This window comes from Lissotriton helveticus, chromosome 5_1, assembly GCF_964261635.1.
Source record: "Lissotriton helveticus chromosome 5_1, aLisHel1.1, whole genome shotgun sequence".
Classification (NCBI taxonomy): Eukaryota; Metazoa; Chordata; class Amphibia; order Caudata; family Salamandridae; genus Lissotriton; species Lissotriton helveticus.
The window spans coordinates 120,144,867-120,169,733 of record NC_136065.1 but is presented as its reverse complement, the minus strand read 5'-3'; the positions used below and the strand labels follow the sequence as shown (position 1 = coordinate 120,169,733).

The 24,867-nt window shown below is 41.3% G+C and overlaps 1 protein-coding gene across 1 annotated transcript in view; it reads left to right on the top strand.

The window, feature by feature from the left end:
- The window catches only part of GARNL3 (GTPase activating Rap/RanGAP domain like 3), a 1,031,878-nt gene that overhangs the window by 845,207 nt on the left and 161,804 nt on the right, over positions 1-24,867 (top strand). The window contains exons 6-7 of the mRNA XM_078641846.1: positions 433-497; positions 16,059-16,122. Of these exons, the coding sequence (XP_078497972.1) occupies positions 433-497; positions 16,059-16,122 (129 nt within the window). The remainder of the gene's footprint in view (positions 1-432; positions 498-16,058; positions 16,123-24,867) is intronic.

The following is a 24,867-nucleotide window of genomic DNA, read 5'->3' as shown; positions in this document are numbered from 1 at the left end:
TTCTCGCTCTGAAACGCTTTGAGGTTGTCTACAAACATTTGGATTTCTTACTACACTTGTGAGACCGGAAATGTTGCACTACAAGACGAGGGCATCATTTATTTACACAATGTGCATCAAGAGACATAGATTTCGTTCATATGATGGGAATGTGGCCACAACGGACTCAATTATGGCACAGTGTTTTCCTCAACTGAACCCAGACTGAAATTTTGCATTAATTGAAATTTAATTCATACAACTTTTTATAGTCATTCCATCTTCGTGGTTATTGTGTGGTGTAACTATAGTTTGCACATTTATAACAATGTATGATTAGAAAGAGTAAAGTGTTATGAAGAATGTAGGGAATATTTCAGATAACCGTTTGTAAAATAACTTTGAAAATCCACCTTTAAAATAGTTAACGATATTTTTGTCCTTGACTTTCAGGGTACTCAGAAAATATGCCTTCCATACAGTCCCACAAAAACCCTTTCTGTGAAATCCATTTTAAGGTAATTATTGTTTTTTGACACATTACATCAACAACGTATACTTTCCAATGTTCTGCATATTCTAACTAAATACAGTTTATTCATATGTGACTGAAAATAAATACTCATTCTTTTTGGCTAGGTGGCGAGGAAATGTATTTTTAACATTCGATTGCCTTTTTTCTGTCTCAGTAAAGTGTTTCTCTAAAGCATGGGTACTCACAAACATTTGCCCAGGGGCTGCAAAGTACAGTCTGGGGAGTGACCGAGGCCGCACTGATGCCAGCTGGGTGGCGGTAGAGGGTCTTGGTGGGTCAGGGATTGTGTAAGGAGGTATAAAACCATGCTAAATAAGCGGGCAAGTATGTATTTGCAGGTTAATACATGCTTGCCCGTTTATTTAAAAAAAATTCTGAATATTATTGCTTAGCAACTAAACAGCAGCTTGTGCTGCTGTTAATCAGGGGGGGCCGATGTAAAGGTCAAGAGGGCCACAAGCGCCCCCCCCCGTACTTTGAGTATCACTGCTCTAAACAGTGCCTGCATGAGTACAAGTGGAAGATTAAGGCAGAGGCAATAGATCTGTTTTGAGATGCTTCCGGAATGGATGCAGGGACAAGGGAAGGAATTGCCATGGTTTAGTGGATAGCACCTTAAATGTCTCAATTTTTAGGGCTGCAGCATTTTTACCTAGTCTATTTCTGACATTCCCTGCCCGTTTGAGTTCTCTACTTACAATTTTGTTAGCACAGAGGGCTGATACCCTCTGAACAGCTGAAGTACCAAAATTTGTCCCAGAATCGCACGGGTTGATTTGTAGGCCAAATAATCCTAGGCCTGCAAATCCACTTCCAATCTTATTGCTGGGCCCATTGCACCTTTTGGGAGGCCTAATCATTTCTTCAAGCATTTGCCCTTGCACTTCTCCCAGCCTGCTTCCATACTTAAGGTCAGTAACTCGGCTCCAAATTGGCATTGAGGGGGTATCATAGCATTATAAGTGGTCAAAAGTGGACTCCAAGAGGGGCGTCCAAAGCTCTTCTATAACTGCACTAGGCCTCCTATTGCGTCTCCACTACATCTTTCTGTAGATTCCAGTAAAGGTTTTGCGAGAGAACATCATACCTATGGATCTGTAAGACGATACCGCCTCCACTGTCCTATTACCCAGCTGACATTGAAGCAGTTCCAAGTTTTCCCTAAAGGTTATTATTTTTTTTCTCTCCATATTTACCTTGAGTTTATTATCTTCACAACAAATATTATAACTATTCAATTTCCTCTGTAGGCCAATTGGTGTCAAATCCAGATTAGCCAGATCATCTGCATAAAGGAGGCATGATATATGCCTGCCCTCAAATTTTGGAGAGGAGGAGTTGGTTGAAGCAAGTGCTCTAGGGAAGTCGTAAGGAAACAGGGTAAACAGCATTGGTGCCGGGACACAACTCTTAGCCTTAGCTAATTATCTATAATTATTCTTTTTGAAAGGGTCCCATTTAAGTGAAGCTCCATCTTGGCCCAGTTCTGTGAGAGCAATCCCTGTAGGATTGCAAGTAAACTGGAGTGTATTTTTAGTTGCTGTAACTTGGCCCACAGGATACTTCGACCCACAAGGTGGAAGGCTAAAGTCTACGAAACAGCAGAACAAATTCCCTGATGTTTTCATCCCCTTTTGTCCCAGGGCCCATACGCTGAGATAATGATCGACTGTAGAATGCCCTTACTTGAAGCCACCTTGCTTCATAGGGGCCATGTTATTGCGCTCAATCCACTTCTTAAGTGAAATTAGGATTGCCTTTGAGTACAATTTAGCACCAACGTCAAGGAGGCTCATCAGCAAAAATTACTCGGGACACCCTTTCCCCTTTTTTTGTGTATCGTTTTCATCATTGCACCCTTCCAGTTTGGCAAGAATATACCTGACTTTGCTATTACTAACAAAAATGTGGAAAAGAGGGTTGCCCACTGCTGAACCTGGCCCTTTCTGCAGAGTTATCCCCAAACGTTTTGCTTTCTTCCTCCTATTTTATCTGACCTGTTTTTCTTGGCTCCAGGACTCTGGGCACTTTGGCACTGCTAATCAGTGCTAAGGTGCATAAGCTCTCTGTGTGAATTGTATTGGTCTATACATGATTGACATATCTTATTTACTGGTAAGTCCTTAGTAAAGTGCACCGCGGGTGCCCAGGGCCTGTAAATCCAATACTACGAGTGGGCCTACAGCACTGATTGTGCCACTCACATGAGTAGCACTGCACCCATGTCTCAGATCTGCCACTGCTGTGTCTGTGTGTGCAGTTTTGTACTGCCATGTCTATCTGTCAAGTGCACTTACTTACCAGGCTCAAACCTTTCGTTTTATCACATATAAAACACCCCAAAGGTAGGCCCAAGGTACCCCATGGGCATGGTGCAGTGTAATTAAAAGGTAGGACATGTACTGGTGGGTTTTACAGGCTATGTTAGATACTGCTACATTCATTTTTCACTATTGCAAGGACTATTTCTCCCATGGGTTATTGTTGGAGGTGACTTGTAACATTTTCCAAGTGTAACTTCCAATTGGAAAGAGATAGAGATTTGGAGTTTGGGGTCCCTGAACTCATAATTTTAAAATGCATCTTTTAGGGAAATTGTTTTTTAAATTGCGTGTTTGAAAATGCCACATTTAGAAAGTTTTTATTTTCTTGTTTTCCCATTCTATACCTTGTCCTGCCTGTGGAATCCACATCTGAGGGAGGGTGACAGTTGGGCTGCTTGTACATTCACTCTAGCAGTCACACAAGGGGAGCTGAGGTGTGCCCCTGCATATCTTGATGGCCCATCAACAGGCTGATGGGTCTTCCTGAGCTAGAGTGTTTGGAGGAGTTGTCACTGACACCATAATAGATGCTCTGCCTGTCCTCACACAAAGCTGTCTCCACGCCCCTGTAGTGTGCTTTGAGCCAGGTCAGAGAAAGGCAGGGTCTTGTGCACTACTAAGACTTTAATTTGGAGTTTGCCTACTTCAAAGGCAGAAACCATTATAAGTACTGGAGCTGTGACACCATAACTCCAGAACACTTCTGGACTAAGTGGAGATTCTGTCAAGAAGAAAGTTGGAGAAGCTGTCGGAGGGGAAATGCCACTCTGCTGACTGCTGTGTTGTGCTGACCTACTGCTTGCTGCTTCTATCTTGGGCAGTGAAAGAACTTGACTTTGCTTTCTGTATCCTGCTTGAGCAGGTTCTCCAAGGGCTTGTGTGTGCTTGCCTCCTGTTAAGAAGTCTCAGGGCCATCAACGACTTCCCCTGCAGCCTCTGAACTCCTCTGCTGGGAGTTCCAGTTCTGGGCCGTTGGAGCTGACTTCTGCTGCAGGAAAAGAAAAGAAGAAAATCCATGCATGGTCTTCGACGGCTGTTTTTCCCACCACAAGCCTCCAGTGCTGTTGAAAAACCAATGCATTGTTGAGGCCGAAGAATCAACACGATGCCTTCCTTGTGGCCCAAAAATCGCCACAGCAAGAGTCCTGAGCACATGACACCAACTTCGACTGCAACGCAGGCCGTGCTGTGCAGCTGAAGATTCAACACATCACCTGCCTGCGGCTGGGAAAATTGACCCAATGCCTTTTTCGAAACATGTGTCGCTGCGTGCCCTGATTTTGCATGCATCGCACCTGGGTGGCAAATCCTTCATCGATGTTTACCAGCAGTATGGAACTGAAGTCGCTTGTCTTGAAATCTACATATCACCTCCCCTGACAGTAAGGAATGGACGCATTGCCTTCCCTGACAGTAAGGAACCGACGCATCACCTTCCCTGTGCTGCAGTAAGGAACCATCGCATCACCTCACCTGGCAGTTAGGAACCAACACATTACCTCCACTGGGAGTAAGGAACCAATGCATCCCTTGGTTTTCTGGCGCCTCCCCTCCCCTGCACCAATTTTCGACGTTGATTTTGATACATCCCAGGTACTTCGTGCTAAAAGTGACACATCCATAGTTTTCTATGACTGAACTGTTTTAAACCTTTTACAAGCGGTATCTTTGCTTATGTATGTTGGATTTTTATTGTTTTGGCCTTGTTTTACTAAGATAAAGATTGGTTATTGTTCTAAACTGGTGTGGTGTCCATTTGTATATATAGAAATCCTTTGCACATTGCCTCTGAAATAAGCCTGACTGCTCATGACAAGCTACCAAGCAGGGATTATCTTGGGTGTGTAATCCCCTTACTCTGAATAGAAGGAAGGGCCCCTACTTGCACAGGGTGCAAGCCACTGCCAACTAGAGGCTCTCATTTCTAACACCCACCCCATAGGGTTTGACTTTATTACAATTGCAGGCAGATTATCGGGTCCCACCGCCTTAGTTAATGTTAGGGGAGATATCAGAATAGCTGTGGAAACAAATCCAATGCCCCCTCCCCCAGTTTGGGGCAGTTACCTCTCACGGATAGCTCCCTAGCCTTCTAGATGTTACTTAGGTAGGCAATCCAAGCATTTTATGGAACTGTAAACCTAAGGTGGGGCTTCGAGTTACTGCACCCCCTCTGGACTAACTTCCAGAGTTTAGTCATATCTTTATCCTCGAGGGTACTAATCATAAGGTCCCAGTTAGATTGACAGAAGGCCTGCTGTTTAGCACTAACCAGGGTCTCATACTCCTTTTTTCTGAAAACTATAAGCCTCCAGAGAGCGCCTCGTCCTCCCTGCCTTTCTCAACTTATTCCTGGAGTTTAAGCACTCTCTATCACTCTCTAGCACCCTCTATCAAACCAAGACTGATTTAAGGGCTGGCAGGGATTATCCTTCATAATGTCATAGTTACACCTCCTAACTGTAGGGGCCAACTGCTTTACTACCTCTACTATGGTTTCCGAATACCATTCTAGGATTTTCAACCCTGAGTACCCCTGAATCCAGGACACTTTGAATTGCCTCAATTGGTTCATATATCTTTCATCGATTCTTGTTGTAAAGCAATTTGGGAAGGCTACTTCCTTCAGGGTCACATGTTCTCTTCGGTAAGGGGCTGCAAGTAGGGCTGTTTCCAGGACCCAGTGATTGCTACCCCTAATTCGCAGCAGCTCCAATCTTGTACAGATGTCGAAAAACAACACCTGTATGAACATATAATCTATGGGGCAGACCTGATTCCCATGCAAAAATGTTTGAGCTGCCTGTATGTCCTCTGTGAACTGTCCATTTAGATAAACAAATATTAACACGCAGATCATTTTTGGGTACACTGAGGAAAAGTTGCGCTGGGGATTCCATAGCTTTCTAGCATGTCACTGCAGCGGGCTTCTACCTGGGCTGGGTGTAGACAATGATTGAAGTTGGCTCAGGGGGCTTTCTGGACCTCCATAAAGGCCATCAGATTACTCTGGAAGACCTCCCACAACTCCTTTCGAGTCGCATTCTGGTTTATATAAATGTTGAAAACTATTAAAATGTTCAGCCTATTACCCCCCCTCATACAGGTCCTGAAAACAGGCCAGGAGCCACTAATTACTTGTCTTTATTACTCTTTAATAAATGTAGTTGATACCAGTGCCATTAGCCCATCGTTTACCTGCCAAGTCCCTTTTTTTGTTCTCCTTTTTACAATTTGCATAAATCCAATCAAATGAATTAGAGCACCCGTCATCCTGGTCTCCAGTGAGCAGATTATCTCATTCTCCACCCACATTTTAGTGAGATCAACTGTTCTAATCAGGTTTTCAAAACCATGAACATTCCAGGGCAAAACTCCCCAGGCAGCGGGTAATTCAACTTCCTAGTCCCCTCCTCTCCCCCCCATGATTCTACACTTTCCCTATCAACGTTTAAAATGCACAAATATATTGCGAAGTGGGATCGGATCTAACATTTCTTGTCCTGAGTAGGACAGGACAGTTACCTCCAGAGAACCCTGATTTGGTGAGGGACGGGATTACTTTTGCTCCAATTACCATATTTAGTTGCTCCGAATTGAGGCAAGAATGGTTAACCAAAAGGGGACTCCCTAGACAGGGGTTTCAACCTCAGTTGCAGGCACAATTCTTAGGCCTGGTTTATTACGCTCTTCACAAGTCTCTAGTACCATACCCACAAAGACTGAATAGCCAAAACTAACTTTTGTGATTTCTCTTCCTGCTTTGGTCTCTCTAGAGGCTACTTGTTCTATATCCCTTGATGTAAACTCCTCAAATGACTTACAGGCTGAAAGTACTCTTCACAAGCTTGACCTTTTTAACAATTTCCATTTGCTTGTTTTTTCCCTTTCTGGGTCACATCCAAATGCAAAACTTTTACTCTTGGATCCCTTCAAGGTACTTGGGTCTGACTAAGGTCCACATCTAAGTCCATGTGTCTAGAAGCTGGGAAGTTTTGGTGCTTCATTGTCTTAGGGCTCCTATTTATGTACGGGGAGGCATTTCTCACGGATATATGAACCAAATTCCCAGTTCCTTTGGGGCCCTTAAATCCCTTCTTATTGCCTTGATTGCTAGGTCATTTGCTAGGGGGGTCTAGGTCCTGACTGTGATTTGGCAGTGACCTCCTTTGCAAAACCCGTAGCTCTTTTTATTGTACCCTTTTCCCCTAAACAGGCTCTCCTTTCCTTTTGTTGATTCTTTGCAGATTGTGACTGAAAGGCTTGGTCTACAACTAGCCTAGGCTCCTGAGGAAGATTTCTTAAATGTTTTCCCTTACCCCTGCCTTTCTTTACATTTAAACAACTTTAGCGCCAGTCCCAGGCCCCCATGATTACATCTTCTCATCAGTATAGGTCTTCTTGATACATACTCAGTGGTATTATCCTGCCCCCCGCATTGGAACCTCCGCGCCAAACATCAACGTTTGTGAGGCTACCTGCCAAACAAGAGTAGGCATTCAGAAATTATTAGATTTTAGTTTGCATAAAATCTTCTTAAATATATCAGACTGCCATTGTATTGCTGCTGACCTCAAATGCATAAAACATGTCAGTACCATCACCTCTAGGCACATTATGTCCGGTTCTGATCACCATGGAGAAGCTCAAGTGAGCTTCATGTCACCTTCATGTACTGACCAACCACTCACTCCACTCCTTTTCCCACAAATGCTGTTTATTACAAATGTATATTTTTATGTACATTAATATTGTTTTTCTGCTCTTTACAGATGTTAATTCACTGCAGATTCCAAAATGTATACGTCTTTGTAATTCTGTACAGTAATACCATTGCCAACTAAAAATATATACAGCTCTTACCTACGCCACTACTGTATATTTCTTGTCATATCTCTTCAACCTGTAGATGTTGCCCAAGTTCTAATCCTATTAACCTTTGATGTAAAGTGCTATTTAGGGCTTTGGGATCTATAAGCACTGATTGTTTTTACAACACTTCCTTTCACAGTAATAAATAATTTAGTATAAAAAAACAAATAACATAAATGAATTCTATATTGCATTTATCATCATCTCATTATTGAAGATTATCAGTCTATTAAGATAAACAAAGTGAGAAGACCAGAGTAATTGTGCAAGTATAATCAATATATAAGTATAAATATGGGAGTTGTGTGTATATATATATATATATATATATATCTATATATATATATATATATATATATATATATATATATATATATATATATATATAGATATATATATATATATATATATATATATATATGTACATATATATAGATATATATATATATATAGATATATATATATATCTATATATATATATATATCTATATATATTCACTGAAAAAACCATAGGTTATAGACCATATATAGTTAGGAATTAGCATTTAGAAAACCTTATTTTACTCACACAAAACCATTGAAATTCCATATATAGTTAGTTGCACTAACTATATATCGCGCACCCGCAATCCACTGCTGATGATGTCACATATTACATCATTCATGACATGGTCAGTGACATCACTGATGACATCACTGATGACATCTCAAATGACATCACTGATGACATCACTGATGACATCTCATTTGACATCATTCTTGTGCTAATACGATAAACCTCTTCAGACTCTAATATAACCTTAGATACACTCAGTGTATACAGACACTCACACACTGTCACTCATCCATGGAGTTACTCACACACCTAGTCAGTCATGCAAAGAAACAATCTCACCTCCATTTCCTCAACTATACAGTTATACACACCTTACTTATTCAAACATATACTAACACATATTTACTCTCTTATACAATCCCTGATACAAGTTCACAATGATCCATACAGCCACTCACACATTCAGTGGCTCTCATGCACAGTTATTTATATATGCCAACTCTCACATGTACTGTGTTTTACATATGTACTTACTATGACATGTAGCATTGAGATATCCATTCACTCATCAATACACTCATGCACACAGTCAACCGCCCATGTAGCTTTTTCCACATGCACTCTTGAACTCATACACCTAGTGAATCAACTGCTCACACATCTATGCACAGAGTCACACACCTCCCAGCCACCCCCACACAAACTCAATCTCCCATAGAAATACTTGGGCAACCAATTAATAACACATATAGCCTCTCGTATAGCTAATGATCAACACATGCAGCAGTTTACATCACAACAGACATAATGATGCACAAATTAAGACAGTTTAGTCACTAACCCATGCATTCAGTGAGACACATTTAATCACTCACTCATACAGTCAGTCACGCACCTACTAAATCCTTCATCCAGACACTTATACATCCACTCATTCTTCAATATCTAAGACATATTTTAACTTTACAGAAACATACAGTCACTGGATGTTGTCATCAGTGATGTCATTTGAGATGTCATCAGTGATGTCATCAGTGATGTCACTGACCATGTCATGAATGATGTAATATGTGACATCATCAGCAGTGGATTGCGGGTGCGCGATATATAGTTAGTGCAACTAACTATATATGGAATTTCAATGGTTTTGTGTGAGTAAAATAAGGTTTTCTAAATGCTAATTCCTAACTATATATGGTCTATAACCTATGGTTTTTTCAGTGAATTTTCAAGGTTTTGTAAATGCTAATTCCTAACTATATATGGTCTATAACCTATGGTTTTTTCTGTGAATTTCATTGGTTTTTTAACAGCTAATATCTGTAGCTGTAAAATGTATTCTTCTTTAAATCCAAAAATATATTTTATATGTTTATGAATAATTTTTTTTTTAAATATTTTTTTTTCTTCGTTCCCGCTTCGCGAATCGGGAAGCTTCCCGTTAGCTGACCTTGATGCCGCGAAATAGACCGCGAGCCGGTAAACGTTTCTTTACCGCAAGTGCCGCGTTAGAAAACAACATCGTGACGCCTCCCGTCCGCATGACGTTTCACGTTGTCGCGTGATACGTCATATGACGTGCTACGTTAGCGAACTGGTACGCGAAGCGAGTCGCAAAGCGCAGGTTTCTGGAAGCAAACCGGGAGGCCCTGCAAAGCGCTTAACGTAAACACAGCAAGTCATGTGACTTGGTAATAACACTTTTCATTGGTTCATTTCACTTTTGGTTTCCTAATGATGTAAGACTAGGTCATATAATCTAAAATGAACACTTTTGATTGGTTGAGAACTCTTGTTTTTCCCAAATGATGAAAATCCCTCCTTCTTTCCTCACTCTGACTTTCATCATTGTGAGAGAAAGACCCTTTGTGATCACTGAGCAATGGCTTCTTTAGTAGCTTCAGCTGGTGCTTCCCCACCACCTCCACCACATCCAAGGAAGAGTGGACCACCTGCTCAAGTTGTAATTCAACAAGAAGAAGAAGAAGAGGAACAGGAGGACGAGCACGAAGAGAGGCAGTTTTTGCCTGAGCAGCCCAAGACGTCTCACCGGAAAGAAAACTTCATTTGGCAATTTTTTAAAATTCCCAAAGGTCAGAAAAAAGTAAATGCAAGATACGTAACTTGCCTTATATGTCAAGATAGACTGTCCAGAGGGACCGACAAAAAATACAGTTTCGGAAACTACACAATGCATCGCCATATGACTAGGTGGCATCCTAACAACTACAGTGCTGCACAGTTTCGGAACGACCTAGATAATCTCCCTATTATGGCCAGAAGATCTGTTGTACCGGAAGTAACGGGACCAGAGGGCAGGGAGATGGTGCCAAATATACAAATGAGATTTGGTGAAGTAAAACACACCTGCGTATTTTGCGATGGATTCATTTCCTACGGAGAAAGAAGCATCACTCTGATCAACAGAGCTATTGACTATCATATGCAAGTTTGTCCGAAACGCCCAAAATAATAAATACTTCTTTTTTTTGTTTTGTTGCTCCTGTTGAGCCCTTTACAATGAATCGTTTTCATTGCCCCCTCCAAGAAAAACCCAAAAAAATATAAAACTGTTCCGAAAAATTCAAAAACAGTAAAAAAATGTTCAGAAAAAAAAAAAAAAGTTCTTTTCAGAACTACCTCCCCGTTATTAAAAAATTGGTACAATATTTGGAACTGTGCCAACCTCTATTTCTCTTAGTTCGCTTCCTAGTTCGCTCGCTGGTACGCGAACTGGAAGCGAACCAAAAACAGTAAGTATAAGGGAAGGAAACACACACTTATGTTAAAAGAAAGACAGCTATAGGGGAGTAAACTAGAGATACTATTACCCATAATCCACTGCTGATGATGTCACATATTACATCATTCATGACATGCTCAGTGACATCATCAGCAGAGGATTGCGGGTTTTTTGGCAACATGCCTTATCCACGGTTTAATAACGCTGCCTTTTGCTTTATATAAGTTTTCAAATTGTATGAAATATATACCAATAGGTCGTTATGAACCTTTAGGTAGTGCTTTTGTTCATGAGGTCTGGTCGCTTCCATACACATACAGATGTTTCAAAGATGATCAAGAAGTTTATCTGAATGGAGAGGAATGCACTGAGACGCCAGATCATTCACTAATGTGTAGGCACATACAGTTACACGATTCATGCAACAAACACCGACCAAATATGGCTTGCGTGTTGCAAGGCACGCCAGTTCCTGCTATCATCCCCACGTTCAAGTTGTTGGAAAATGGTAGTTATTTGATGCTCAATAATGAAGATTGTTCTGAGTTAATTAAAAGTATTCCTTTTATCGTAACAGTAAGTGAACGGGTTATTTGCTGCAGAAATGTTCTATTTCCTCCCACACATGAACATAGGGAGTTTTCAATCTGGCCACAAATACCAACCTTGGGACACGTTTCAACGGCATGGCAAGAATAAGAGCTCTTTTGTCTCAGAGAGAGGTGGCCTTGAGTTCGGCCCGTGAAACTTTCGTACTTCACATAGCGAACACCCGTACACAGGTTTGCCTTTCAATTTCAGCAACATGTTTCCGACTATCTTTAACGCATCCTCCACAAAATCCCTGGCACACTTTTTTAAAGTTGTTACCAGTGGTCTCGTGACTTCATTTGAGAAAATCTTTGGAGTCATCCCTGCTCCCTTTCATTGTATTTTCTGCACTCTGGTTCGTGGATTGGCATTTTTACTTGCATTACCAGCGGACGCTCTTGTGCTTTTTTACATTTTTAAATATGGATGTCCCTCCTATGCAACCTCCGACCCTGCAGCTGCTGACACTGTTCCGCAATCGCATGCTAGAATATTATGGCACAATGCCGTTGGCGATATTAAGCACGGCATATGGATTATCTTTTCGATTCTCCTACTTCACCTGTGTCCAGCCTGTATTTCACTGCCTGACCTGTGATTTCGATTGGGCCATTGATTTGTGTCTCTGCGGACCGGTTTCTCCTGACGTCGACTTTAATCAGCTGATGACTCCTATCATTACTCACGAGTTGATTTGTCCTGGCGAAAGGATTATGGCTGTGGCATTGATGCATGGACTACTTGGTCCCTGGAATTTACTGGCGGCAGCACAGTCTTTCTTGGAACAGAGCTTTCTTGAAAACCCACCGAGCTGTCCTCTGATGGTGATAGAGGATCCGGTGCTGGGAGAGCACGTATGTTCTTTTCCGCTTTTAAATTGGATGGCTGAACTGTTTTCGGATGAAGACGGTGACTTCCTATTGGAGGCTGTTGCAGCTTATTTTGCATACACAGTTATGTCATAGACCTTTTTCATGTTTGATATGCTGAGTACTAGCATTTCATTGACAATTCATTGACTTATTTGTCAAGTTTTTATTATTTACCTTGCCTATTGGCTTAAGACTCGATAAAGTACTTGGCTGTTTTATTTTTCTTTAGCATTGAATTTTCCTAGTTTTTAATGCTTTACCTTGCGGACCGTCCACATATAAACTTGCAATCTGCTCTCATGAGATGGCACTTCTATTATCTTATTCAGTTCGTTTCCGGATCATGAGGAGGTGTCATCTAGGTCCTGGATATCTTTACACCGTGTTAAGTTAGCATGGGCTCATTACCGGTTTAAACGCCATTTTTCCTTTTTTGCAACTTCTGCACACGACACTTAGTTGTTGCTTTAGCTTTCCACCTAGTAGTTCATCGTGGTTTACATGAGAATAATATGTTATTGGTCTACTATCTGCTTTACTTGTTAAACTATATCTGTACAGCGAGTGCTAAAGTTTCAAGAACAACACGATACAGAATTGTTATGAGGTCTGATCTCCACGACTTCATACTCATAACATAAGTGCAACTTCTGCCAATTCTGGGCATGAGGCGGGTTTTATATTGCTTTGCCGAACACACATACACAACAGTTGATGCGGTTCACATGAAGAGAGAGCTGGTGTATGCTGATGTGATTCCTTCAAATCTAAGACACTAAAGTATGGGCACGCCCTAAACCAACACAAAGAGACCTTCTTAGCAAATAATATAATATGTGTATTAGGGAGGGTGAGATATAAGCAGCCGCGGGCCGTGGAGGGAGTTACGATGGGGCAGGGAGGCGGGGAGGGGGAGAAGCAGGGTGGAGCCCTCTCTACCTTGCCCCTCCCCCTCCCCGCCTCCCTGCCCCACCGTAACTCCCTCCACGGCCCGCGGCTGCTTATAAGTGTTGCTAACTCTTATTCATTTACAGCATGTTAACATACTGTCACCATTCGCTTTTTATGTACTAGTAACTATGCTGGTAATTTTGCTACTGATAATATGTGTACTTGTATTCTCCACCCTGCTTCTCCCCCTCCCCGCCTCCCTGCCTCACCGTAACTCCCTCCACGGCCCGCGGCTGCTTATAAGTGTTGCTAACTCTTATTCATTTACAGCATGTTAACATACTATCACCATTCACTTTTTATGTACTAGTAACTATGCTGGTAATTTTGCTACTGATAATATGTGTACTTTTATTATCTAAGGTACTACGCCTGAGAAGACGGCATTAGTAAATAAACATTTCAAATACACATCTGTTCTTCTTAACTCCATGTTCTGGTTTCTAAGAAATCTATAACGACCGACTGTTCATGAGTTCCACGTATCCTGAGGTACTATAAGTTCATATTCTGGATTGTCTAAACATTGAGAGTTTGTTATATCCAATGTGACACTGTACCTAGCTTGCTAAATAGTTTTTGATTACTAACGTGAGTTTTGGGACACCCTAATTCGCCGAGGTTCCAATCCTCTGTCCACAGTTCTGTGTGAGAACAGAAACCCTGCGACAGGGGCACCCCCGACCCTTGCTGGAGCTTCATCACACTTGCGATACAACTCCAGCAATGCATTCGCCGAGGTTCCAATCCTCTGTCCACAGTTCTGTGTGAGAACAGAAACCCTGCGACAGGGGCACCCCCGACCCTTGCTGGAGCTTCATCACACTTGCGATACAACTCCAGCAATGCGCCACCTTTACGGCACAGATACATCACGCATCTGTGCTGTTTTTGCCCCATGATGCGCCGCATTGTAAATGCAGCACACCATAGGTGACGGAACAGCGGCACAGAATGACTAACACATCCCTGGTGATGCGCCAGTCATCATAAATGTATCCCTATGCTTCTTATCTTGTTAGAGATGAACCGCCATATGTATCATCAAAGTTATTTGCATTTCCTAAATAGCGAACTTTAAGGAATAAATAGCGATTCTTTACCATTCCTAGTTTGCGATGAGCTATTTGCTAATTAGCCGAATGTAGCCCAATGAAGCCCAATGTAGCCCAATGTAGCCCAAAGATGGCCGCCAGACACACAAAAAAACAAATGTAGCCCAAATATCAGCCAGATGTAGCCCAACTATAGCCCAGTGACAGAATGACCAATCAGCTTCGCAAACCTCCGTTACGCGAAGCGGAGCGCTGTTACAGATATATATCTTTTTTTGAACGTTAATTTCTCAAAATCCACTGGAGCACATATATTGAGACCTAGCAAAGGCACATCGGGCTACCAGTCCCTAATATTTTGCCAAGTTTCGTGCAAATCCATTCAGCCGTTCAATTATTATTTTTATTTTTTTTTTTTGCCCCGCGGGGCCCTTTTAAAACCTCCACATCAAACCTAGGGGGTCAGCGAGGATCTACTATGCCCCCTTATAGTTATTTCCCCCTTTGTTTTGACCTCCTCTTGTCTCTCGATCCTACCGAGAGACAAGATGGCGGCCGCTACGGACTGTTTGGAATGTTGACAGACGCCGGAGAACCAATCAGCTTCGCTTCACAAAGCTCCGTTGCGCGAAAAGTCCGCGAACCAGAGCGCTGCCTGGTCCGCGCTTACAGATATATATCTTTTTTTAAACGTTAATTTCTCAAAATCCACTGGAGCACATATATTGAGACCTACAAAAGGCACATCGGGCTACCAGTCCCTACAATTTTGCCAAGTTTCGTGCAAATCCATTCAGCCGTTCGGGCTAAAAGTGAGGCCAACCGCCCTATGGAAAACTCAATGTTAAAAACACGTTTTGGGACCCCCCTTTTTTCTCGGCCCCCCCTGGACGAACCCCCCCCAAATTTTCAAGGGCTGCTCAGAAACAAAATGTGCCATTTTCCTGAAAATTTCAGCCAATTCCGTCCACAAACGCCAAAGTTATTAGACATAGAATTTTCAAAAAACCCATAGAGAAAAAATCCTAACTATATATACCTACTGGCGACCGCCAGTAGGTAATATATATAGATATATAGATATGTGTGGAGTAATACTACTCACCAAGCTTGAGCAAGGCCCTGTGAGGCCAAAACGCGTAGGTGAAGCAGATCAGCTCTGACTTAATAAACTAACAAGAAAAAGGATTCCTGAGTGCGGAGTAACTTTGTTTTGAAGGAAGTTAGTCCAGGCCACTGGTTCCACCTCACGTCTACACCCGCTGCAGTGTGCACGCATGAGAACCACATTGTCTTATATGCCTAAATATATGCATTTGAAGTCAGAATAATATACTGCTAAAACTACACGTGTGATGCAACAGTTTTCACCTTGATGTTTGAAATGAAGACAGTCTGAAGTTGGGCATTCTGCTTACTGGAGCTACTATATCTTCATAAACAATGTTATTTTTGGGAGTGCTCTAATGTTAGTATTACTACAGAAGGAAGAAGGGAAAGGACTAATACTGAGGAAGCATACTTAAACAGCGTACACTGTGGATACTAGAGCTTTAATCAATATTTTTGTTGCATTTCAGTGCCATGAACCTAGACAAATTTGAGAAAAGCCCCAGGGAAATCCTTAATCCAGAGATACAAAAGGTGAGTTTTCAATCCTACGCATCAGTCAAGCTGTGGAGGATGTCTAGTGAATGCAAAAGTTCTATTAGCTTCCCAAATATGACAGTAATGAGATTCAGCTACTTGAAACACAGCATAGCTAATCATGTCAAAGAGGAAAGGGGCCCTTTATGAAAAAGCCAATATTAAGTGCACATTTTGAGGCTGCCCTTGGATTTCAAACATAATGTTATTCCTGCTTTGAAGCAAGGTCACTGCCAATCTCACTAAGATCAAATAGATGTTACCTACATCTAGTAAATGTGGACAATGTGTTTGTGGGTGTGGATCGAGTGTTGGGGGGAACCTTCTTGTTAGAGGTATGGTGTATTTCACCTGAGAAGCTGTTGTGGAGATAGTAGGCATGAGCTGGCCAGGAATGCAAGAACTCATTTAATACAGGGGCTCAGGTAGAACAGTTGTAAAATGTGATACATTTCTGTAAATTCATTCTGAGTGAGATAATAATATGTAACAGCAAGGAAAGAATCTGCCAGGTGCCACCAGCGATTTCATTTTGATTGTTCTATATATGCAGAGTGCTAAAACAGCAGCAATGAAACTAATTTAAGGTGAAGTGACATAATTATTGTGCACATGATATTACTATGGATTTAACAGGCCACTACAAATTATGGAATCACTTTCTCTTCTTATGTAATTTTGTATTAGAGCTTTAACTATTGGGTAACACAGTCATATATTAGTTGATTGCTGCTCAAAAATGTAAAGATAAATCATTTCAGTTATTTTGATTTGCATAGGTAGTGAATTTTTAAGTCATAAGATGTCCACTGTTGGAATCATTTAGGCATGTAATGAAGGCAGGACAAGATATTGATAATAATAGAAATCTTTACCTTGTTGTCTTTCATCCATCTATAGTTCAAATATGGGAAACCAGGCAGAAGTCCTTGATGTCATGTCTTGTGACTTTTACATGACCTGCAACTGGTCTTCAGCAGAGGTGAAGGGCATTAATAGACTGCATTTTCTGGTTCACCCCCTCTAAGGCAGTTCTGCATTTGAGGACAAGATGTATGATTCTCTCTTTGATGCCCAATTACAGAATCCCCTCCTTCTAGTACTGAGCTAAATTCAACAATTCACATTGGTTCAATTGTGGTTCAGAAGTCATTAATTTGAGCAATAATTATACTTAGATCACATGTTTCTTTGTAATAGTGCTCCCTGGTATTTTATGGATGTATTATACCATGAGTTGTAATCCTGTATTATATTAGCAAATTTGTCCAAATTTGTCCATTTTCCTTTTTGGGTGGTCAACTTTTGAATGCTATTTAGGAGGCATTTTGTAAATGTTGTGAACAAGCAATTCTACATCTTTAAACTATAGGTTCCTCACATTCAAAAACGTATTTTAAATAAAGTGTGGATAGCCATTTCATTAAAGCTAGATTTCTGCACCCAGAGTTCAGGTCAATGTAATGAGCAGCCCCTCCTCTGTGGTCTCACCAAACCAGTGCTATGGACAGCTTCTCCCTCACTGGGTTAGGTGTCTACCTGACTGAGAGGACAAACGTAGGCGTCTGTTCAGGTATCCTCTGACATTTGCTTGTGACAAGGGAGACCCTTTGAAATAAATTATGTTCCAGGGCACAGTCCAAGTGGTCTTCGAGGGAACAAAAACCAGGCCATTGTCTCTGTTGTGTAAGGAGGTTTCACACCTTATCATGGCTATTCACCAGGCGGGTGACAGTTGGAGGGGTTAATGCAAATTAGTCTTCCAGAGCTTTAGGAAGGTAAAAGGTAACATTTTAAAAGTCCCTTTCCCATAATATGTATTCAAAATTCATCTTCACCATTATCTTGGGCTTTCAATAAATAGTGAAAATAGTTGTTTAATACTTTTTCTAGCTGGTCCCTAGCCTGAGATAGCAGAAGTACTGTTTAATATTGTTTCTCAGTGCTCCCCAGTGTTTTTCCACGGGCCAGCCCGCCTTCCTTTCTACAGTGAAAGCAGCTTTTGGGTGCTAGCCTCTGTAAGGATATGTTAAATTTAAATTTCCACATGCCCTACTATTAAATACCATGTACTTTGCCTTTTTGGCTACAAGGCCTACTTAGGCATGACTTCATAATATATAAAGGGAAGTTTTTACCTATCAAAAAGGGTAATTTTGACAGGTTGGGCTGCAGTTTTATAACTGCAGCAGTCAGGCTACAGTAAAAGGCCTGGATCCATGTTAGTCTTGTCACACTAGTGGATGGCACAATATTGCTGTAGTCCATAAGGGTCATTTAAAGTTCCATGCCATGAGTATATCTTGAGCCACCATATACTATGGTCTTATAGAAAAGTAAAATAATCCACTTAGGAGTAAGCCAAATTCAAATTTTAAAGTTACAAAAGTGCACATGACACTATCTGTAGACAAGACCTTTGGCAAACCATAAAACATCAATGTCAAAGTGATCAAAGTGATAAAAGAATTCGGTAGATTTAAAAATAAAAGGTGGCTGGTTGGGACTGGAATACGTATTTTAAAATGTTGTTTAACCTATTTATGATGTTCATACTACTCATGTGCCAGGCTGCCCGGCAACTAATGTAGAATCATAAGGTGCAATTCATAAAAGTATTTTCAGTCATAAGTGTGTACAACTGAGAATGTATTCATTTACGCATGCAAGAAATTGACTAAAGGAAAAATGCACAGTTGTATCTCCCAGACAAGGAATGCAAAGTTAGAAGAACAAGTGGTGGTTAGCCTTTCAAGTTTGTGAAGGCCTATAAAATTTTATGTTTGCGGAAAGTCAAAAATGTTCAAATCTACCCTTTCTCACCCTGGAAATGGTCAGAGCTTTAATTCAGCAAAGAGCTGAAGTAACTCTCCTTCATGGACGGGAAGGTGAATTGATCACCTCCAAACTTGGAGAAGATGTAGGGGAAGGGGCTTCTCCACTTGGAAAATGTTTATGGAGAAAAAGAGAAAGAAAATTACATTTGCACATTGGGTACTATTCTCTAAGTTCTAGGTCTACAGTATGTAGAATAATTGGGAAGCTGGTGAATATGGACATGATATTGTGAAACGTACACCAGGAAAGGAGGTTTGCGCAGCTTTCTAGACATACTACTGGAAATGTTTGTGAATTTCAAAAAGTAGTAAATCTAGACGCATTCATAGCAATATTTTGGGTGCCGATTTACTACCTTTTTTGTGAATTACCCATTACGTGTAAATTTATCTTGGTAAAAGTTGAAATGAAGTTGGTTCTCCTGGACCTATATTTGGCACTGATGCTACACATTTTAACGTTCCTTTAAAGTAGGCCTGGGCAAAGCACTATGCTAGGCTCGCGTAGTTTGTGAAGTTTGCGCTACTTCGCACTACTTGAATTGCACGTAGCACGTGCAAACACGCGTAGTGCAGCAGTCATTTTTTGCTTGCTCGCGATTCTCAACGTCAAGTTGGCGACAGCAAGCAAGCAAAATGACATCCCGGCGAGACTTTTTCCTTGTTCGCGATCAGAAACATCAAGTGGCCGATCGCGAGCGTGGAAAATAAACCTCCCGGCGAGCTTCTCAAGGCGGGGAGGTCAGGTTTCTCATTGCGAGTGGTCGCGTATGCTTGCGACCGCTCGCGATGAGAAACTACCAGTCCGTGTTGAGAAATCTGCCGCTCGAGTAGAAATCTACTCGAGCGGCAGAAAACGACCGCTTGCACTGTGCAAGATGCAGTTTGCACTAATTGCACAGTGCGGACAAGCATCCGACACTGTGCAATCAGTGCGAACAGCATCTTGCACAATGCACTACCCAGTTTGCGAAGCTACGCCTAGCTCGCGTAGTACAAAGCGCACTTCATGTAGCTACGCGTAGCGCTACTTCGTGAACTACGCCCAGGGTTACTTTGAAGCCAACCCCTAACTGTCCCAGCAAATCCACACCATTTTCACAACATATTGATAAGTTATGTGTAAAAGGTTCCCAAGTAGATTGCCTAAAAATACAGGTCTCCTGGGCAAACAGTGATCATTCATGATGTACATCTTCATCTGGCTGCTGGTGTTTTCATATGGACGGGAGACCCATTCAGCTGCAGTACTTCTTGGTGGAAAACTGGGTATTTGTAAGATCCTAGGTGGAATCAACAGATGGGAGGGAAGTTGGTATTTTTGTAGCAGGGCCAGAAATCCTATGAGGGGGTGACACCTTTCCCGGAGGGCATGTTGTAAAGTGGGCTCATAGCTAGCAGGTTTGCACCTGCACTTATGGAGAAAGAATTTCTGAATGGATATGAATGTAAGAGCTCTGGCGACCCCATGGTGCAGAACTAATTTTAACTTAGCACAGTCAATGGAGGGCTTTTACAATTCTCAGTGATGGAGGGAAGCCTGTTTTAATCCCTTCAGCTGTTAAATGAATCATGCATGCATTTTCATGATGCTCTTTGTAATTTGAAAGGCATTTGCTTGGAAAGAAAAGTGACTTTTTTCTTTGTGATGCATTAAAGATTATAATTACATTCATGGCAGAGAGCCTGAATATTTCACATTGTAAATTATTAAATATATAAGAGGGCTGCATCAAAATTATAATGCAGGAAGCAGTTCCCAACCCACAAATCAGATTCTAAACTGGAATGTTGGAAGATAAAAAACAAGCAATGGCAAAGGCACTAGGCCTCTTATCATTAAATTGCGTTACCTGACCTTTCATCTTTGTCAATGTATTTTGCAATGTTGTTCTTCATTGGCAAAAAAGAAAAGAAAAAAACAATGTTTGGTCAAAGTAAAACAGTATTAGCAAACACCAAAAAACTCTACCTCAGCATGATGACATATATGTGTGCATGCCCCATGAAGCAGCATCCACCAATGGCGGATGCCGCAATACGGAAGTGGGGGAGGGGCAGGTTGGGAGAATAATAATTTTTAAAAACGTGCCTGAGTACGTGGCTACCTCGCTCCTATTCTCCGGCTCTCCCTGAGTCCCAACATGCACTGGGGCATAGGCTCCCCACCCAATCACGGCGCTGTTCTCATGCTATGAGAGCAGTGCCACGATTGGTCTGAGTTACATGGTTTGCCGCTCAAACAATGCCTATGTGCCTGTGACATTTCTCCAACCCAGCTGTGCAACACAGCTGGATTGGAGAAACCTAAGTGGGCATGTCTGTTTGGCCGGCCTAAGATGGCCGGCCAAACAGACATTTGCACATACAGTGCGCCTACCCCTCCTCCCTGCTTTCCCCAGCCCCGCCCCCCAGCTGGCATTGGCTCAATCAGTTAGTGGTTATTTGATTTTTCACTATACCGCTGACTGACTGACCAGTGGGGCGACGTTCCTCCGCCATTACAGAGCAGCCACCCTGGCAACCACTCTTCATTATTTTAAAACTATTGGACACCTGCTTTTTGAATGCCCGGTATACTCGGAGCCCCGAAGAACGTGGCTTTGTCCAATGTGTAGATTACTGGGTACCAACTGGGGGTCAGTGGCAATACGCATCATATGTTCCAATACTGACAATTTGTATAGCCGTGGCAACGTATTTGGGCTGGGCATGGACCATCAGAAGTAGAATGCTCAAAGATTAACATGTAATCACTATACCGGTTTCTATTTTTAATTATGTATATAACTGGCTAATTATATAGATGAAATGTTTTAACTGTATAATGAACTTTTGGGTTTTATATGTATATATGTACAGATTTTTCAAGATCAAATCTTATTTATATGTCTAAACTTTATTTGTATGTACTGTTTCCTTTTATGACTTTTGTCGAATAAAGCCTGTCTGAACTGAAAAAAAAACTTTTTACCATTCTAAGATGGCAAATGGCAATATTAGAATGCCTAAGTAAAAAAAATGCATGCAAGTGTATTTATTAAAGAGAAAGGAGTCCTCCAGAACAAATTACAACTACCGAGCTTGCTAATAAGAAATAAGAATATATATACTTATATATTATTATTTTTCCTTCAAAGCAGTGCAATAGAGTGGGGAGCAGTGTGGGTTGGGCAGCCAGTGGCAGGTGAGCAACAGGGTTGTGTGCAATGGAGGAGGTAATAAGAAAAACCCGGTAGGGGATGGAGAAGCAATGGACGAACTTGAGGTGAGAGAGCAACACATAGAGCACCAGGAGAGGATTTGAGTGGGGAAGCAGCACACAAGAGTAAGAAAACGCATGCATTTCAATCGAGTGGCGAAAGAAAAAGAAAAAAGTAGTTCCTTGAATGCAAACAGCGCAAGTCATTTGATCTAACGTATAGTAAGTTATGCTCCACGGGATGAACAAACACAAGAAAAGCAAATGAGATTGCATTAATAGATTGTTCTTGCTGATCTTGGATGCCCTGGAGATCTCACCTCATACAGCATTTCCACTCCTGTTTCTTAATGTTCTGAGATTGATTGTACCCAGAAGCAACCAAAATGCAGAGGATGGTTATTTTAAATATTTTATTCTGTTTAGGTGAGCATAATTAAGTATCAAGAGGACCTATAATACATATTCACAGAAAATTGGTACTTATATGAAAGGGCTGTTAGGCCCACTCAAATAATAAACACAATTATTGTCTGGGTGAACCAAAAAAGTCAAAACAACGACAATATTATACTACAGTCTTAAGAAGGCACACAAAATCTAGTAACAATTATAGCTTTCCCAGTGAACAAACAGTTATTTACAGTGCTCCAACAACCAACTTATTTTCAACACGTTTGTTTGACATACAACTACGCTAGGTTTTCTAAAAGTGGCATTTCCAGATTAGTAAATCCAACTTTACCAATAAAGACGATTTTCCAATTCCTTTGAGTGGAAGAAGCATTTCTCTATCTGTTTTCAAACTGAAGTTATCACTTATTAAGTGTAATACGGTAAATTAATGCTAGTCTAAGGGACAGATAGCCTTACAGCAGGGTAGAACAACGTTAGGGCTTTTTCACTGCCAGGACATGTAAAACTGAAGTACGCATGACTTTTCTTTTACATACCATGCCCCCTGCACTATGAATGGTTAGGTCCTACCTTAGTGGTGGAGTTTAAGTATTAACAAGCATTTGCAATGCAATAGGTCTCATTTTTGCGAGAGCTAGAGCTATTGGTGTTGTAAATGACAATGCCTATGTGTTGTGTATTGGAGTGTGGTGGGTGTATGTGGAGTTTACATTTACATTTACATTTACATTTACAGAAGTGGTAATAAATGTTGTATTACACCCCGCGTATCTGCATACCTGTTATTATCAGTATATATAACATGTGATTCGTGAACTCGATCTTAGAAAAAGATCCTGCATGTTGGATTTAAATCCACACATGATGATGGCATTATCGTTGGTTCTTGAGAATTACTTCATTTTTAACCCCTTGAGATGTCGTATTTTTGTTGTAACTTCTCTCTGCCTGTCTCCACCCTTGGATCCAGTTCTCGGGTACATCTCGGCTTCCTGCCACCCCTGCTGCTCGTGGCATGACGCAAATTAATTTACTCAGAACTGTTGGGAAAACAATTAGCAGCCTTTCCGCAGTGTCAACAATGTGGAATTATGGCGCTCGGAGTCACATTTTTGCTGGTCTAATGCCGGTTGTAATTTTTGCTAAGCATGTTGCTAGGCAGCCGTCTTGCCCTGTGTTTTTTTATCAGCACTTTGAATACTGGGACTCGTAGACCCTTACTTTGATCCGAGAACGTAGAACTCCAAGTCCCAGCATGCCCCTGCTGTTGACTAAAGTCACATTTGGAAGCAGGTGACCCCTCCCATGACATGCTATCCACTGTCAGCTACACTTCACAAATCAATATATTGCTTTCAAGAAGTGTCTTGTATCATTCAATTGTTTAAAGTTGCTGTGTTTGGTATTATTGATCACAACAGGTCTTGCAGGCAGCGCATGCACGCTGTAGGCTAAACCTAAAAAGGAAGGTTTAGGCCTGGTAAAAAGGCTTGCTTTGTCAGGGCAAAATGTCAGTTTAAAACTGCAATACAACTAGAGTGGCAGGCATTGAAATAGGTTTTACTGTGCTACTTCAGTGGGTGGCACAATGACTACTGCAGCCCACAATTGGTATATAATTTACAGGCTATGGGTGCATGTAGCATGATTTACTAGGAACTTATAAGTAAATTAAATGCATCACTCAGATGTAGGCCAATTTTACCATTTTCAAAAGGGAGAGCACACGCAATGTATCACTGATAGTAGGAGTAAAGTGCACAAAGTCCTAAAAGCCAACACAAATGGGTTTATTAAAGGGAGACAAAAATCTTGGCTGACCCTGCAGAGAGGGACCGGCCCAACACACAACCTTATTTGGACGACCCACCTGTATTAGTGAGGTTAAAAATGGGTCTGGAAGAACAGTGAACAATTTTGGTCTATCTGGGAACCTCTTGATGTGAAAGTGAAATGTGGTGACAAACAGCAAATTATGAGTAATGGTAACGTGGAATGCCAACTAAGAATATTCAAAACAGTCAAACAACATCATGTTGAGCAGAGTGATCACTAGCTTTGACAGAGAGTATCCTCTAACATTATTAGCTTGAGACACCACATTTGAACTCCCTCTGGCTTTGGAGATGGTGAGAACTTCATCCACATTGTGTTTACAACTTTTGTGGATTTACTTAGCAGCTGCAGATAGGCTGCACATGTAGGGATTTCTAAATCAGGCGTTTATTCCTCCAAAGGTTTATTAAATTAGCATGGTAATAAAGCCTTTGATTGACCACCTAGGCA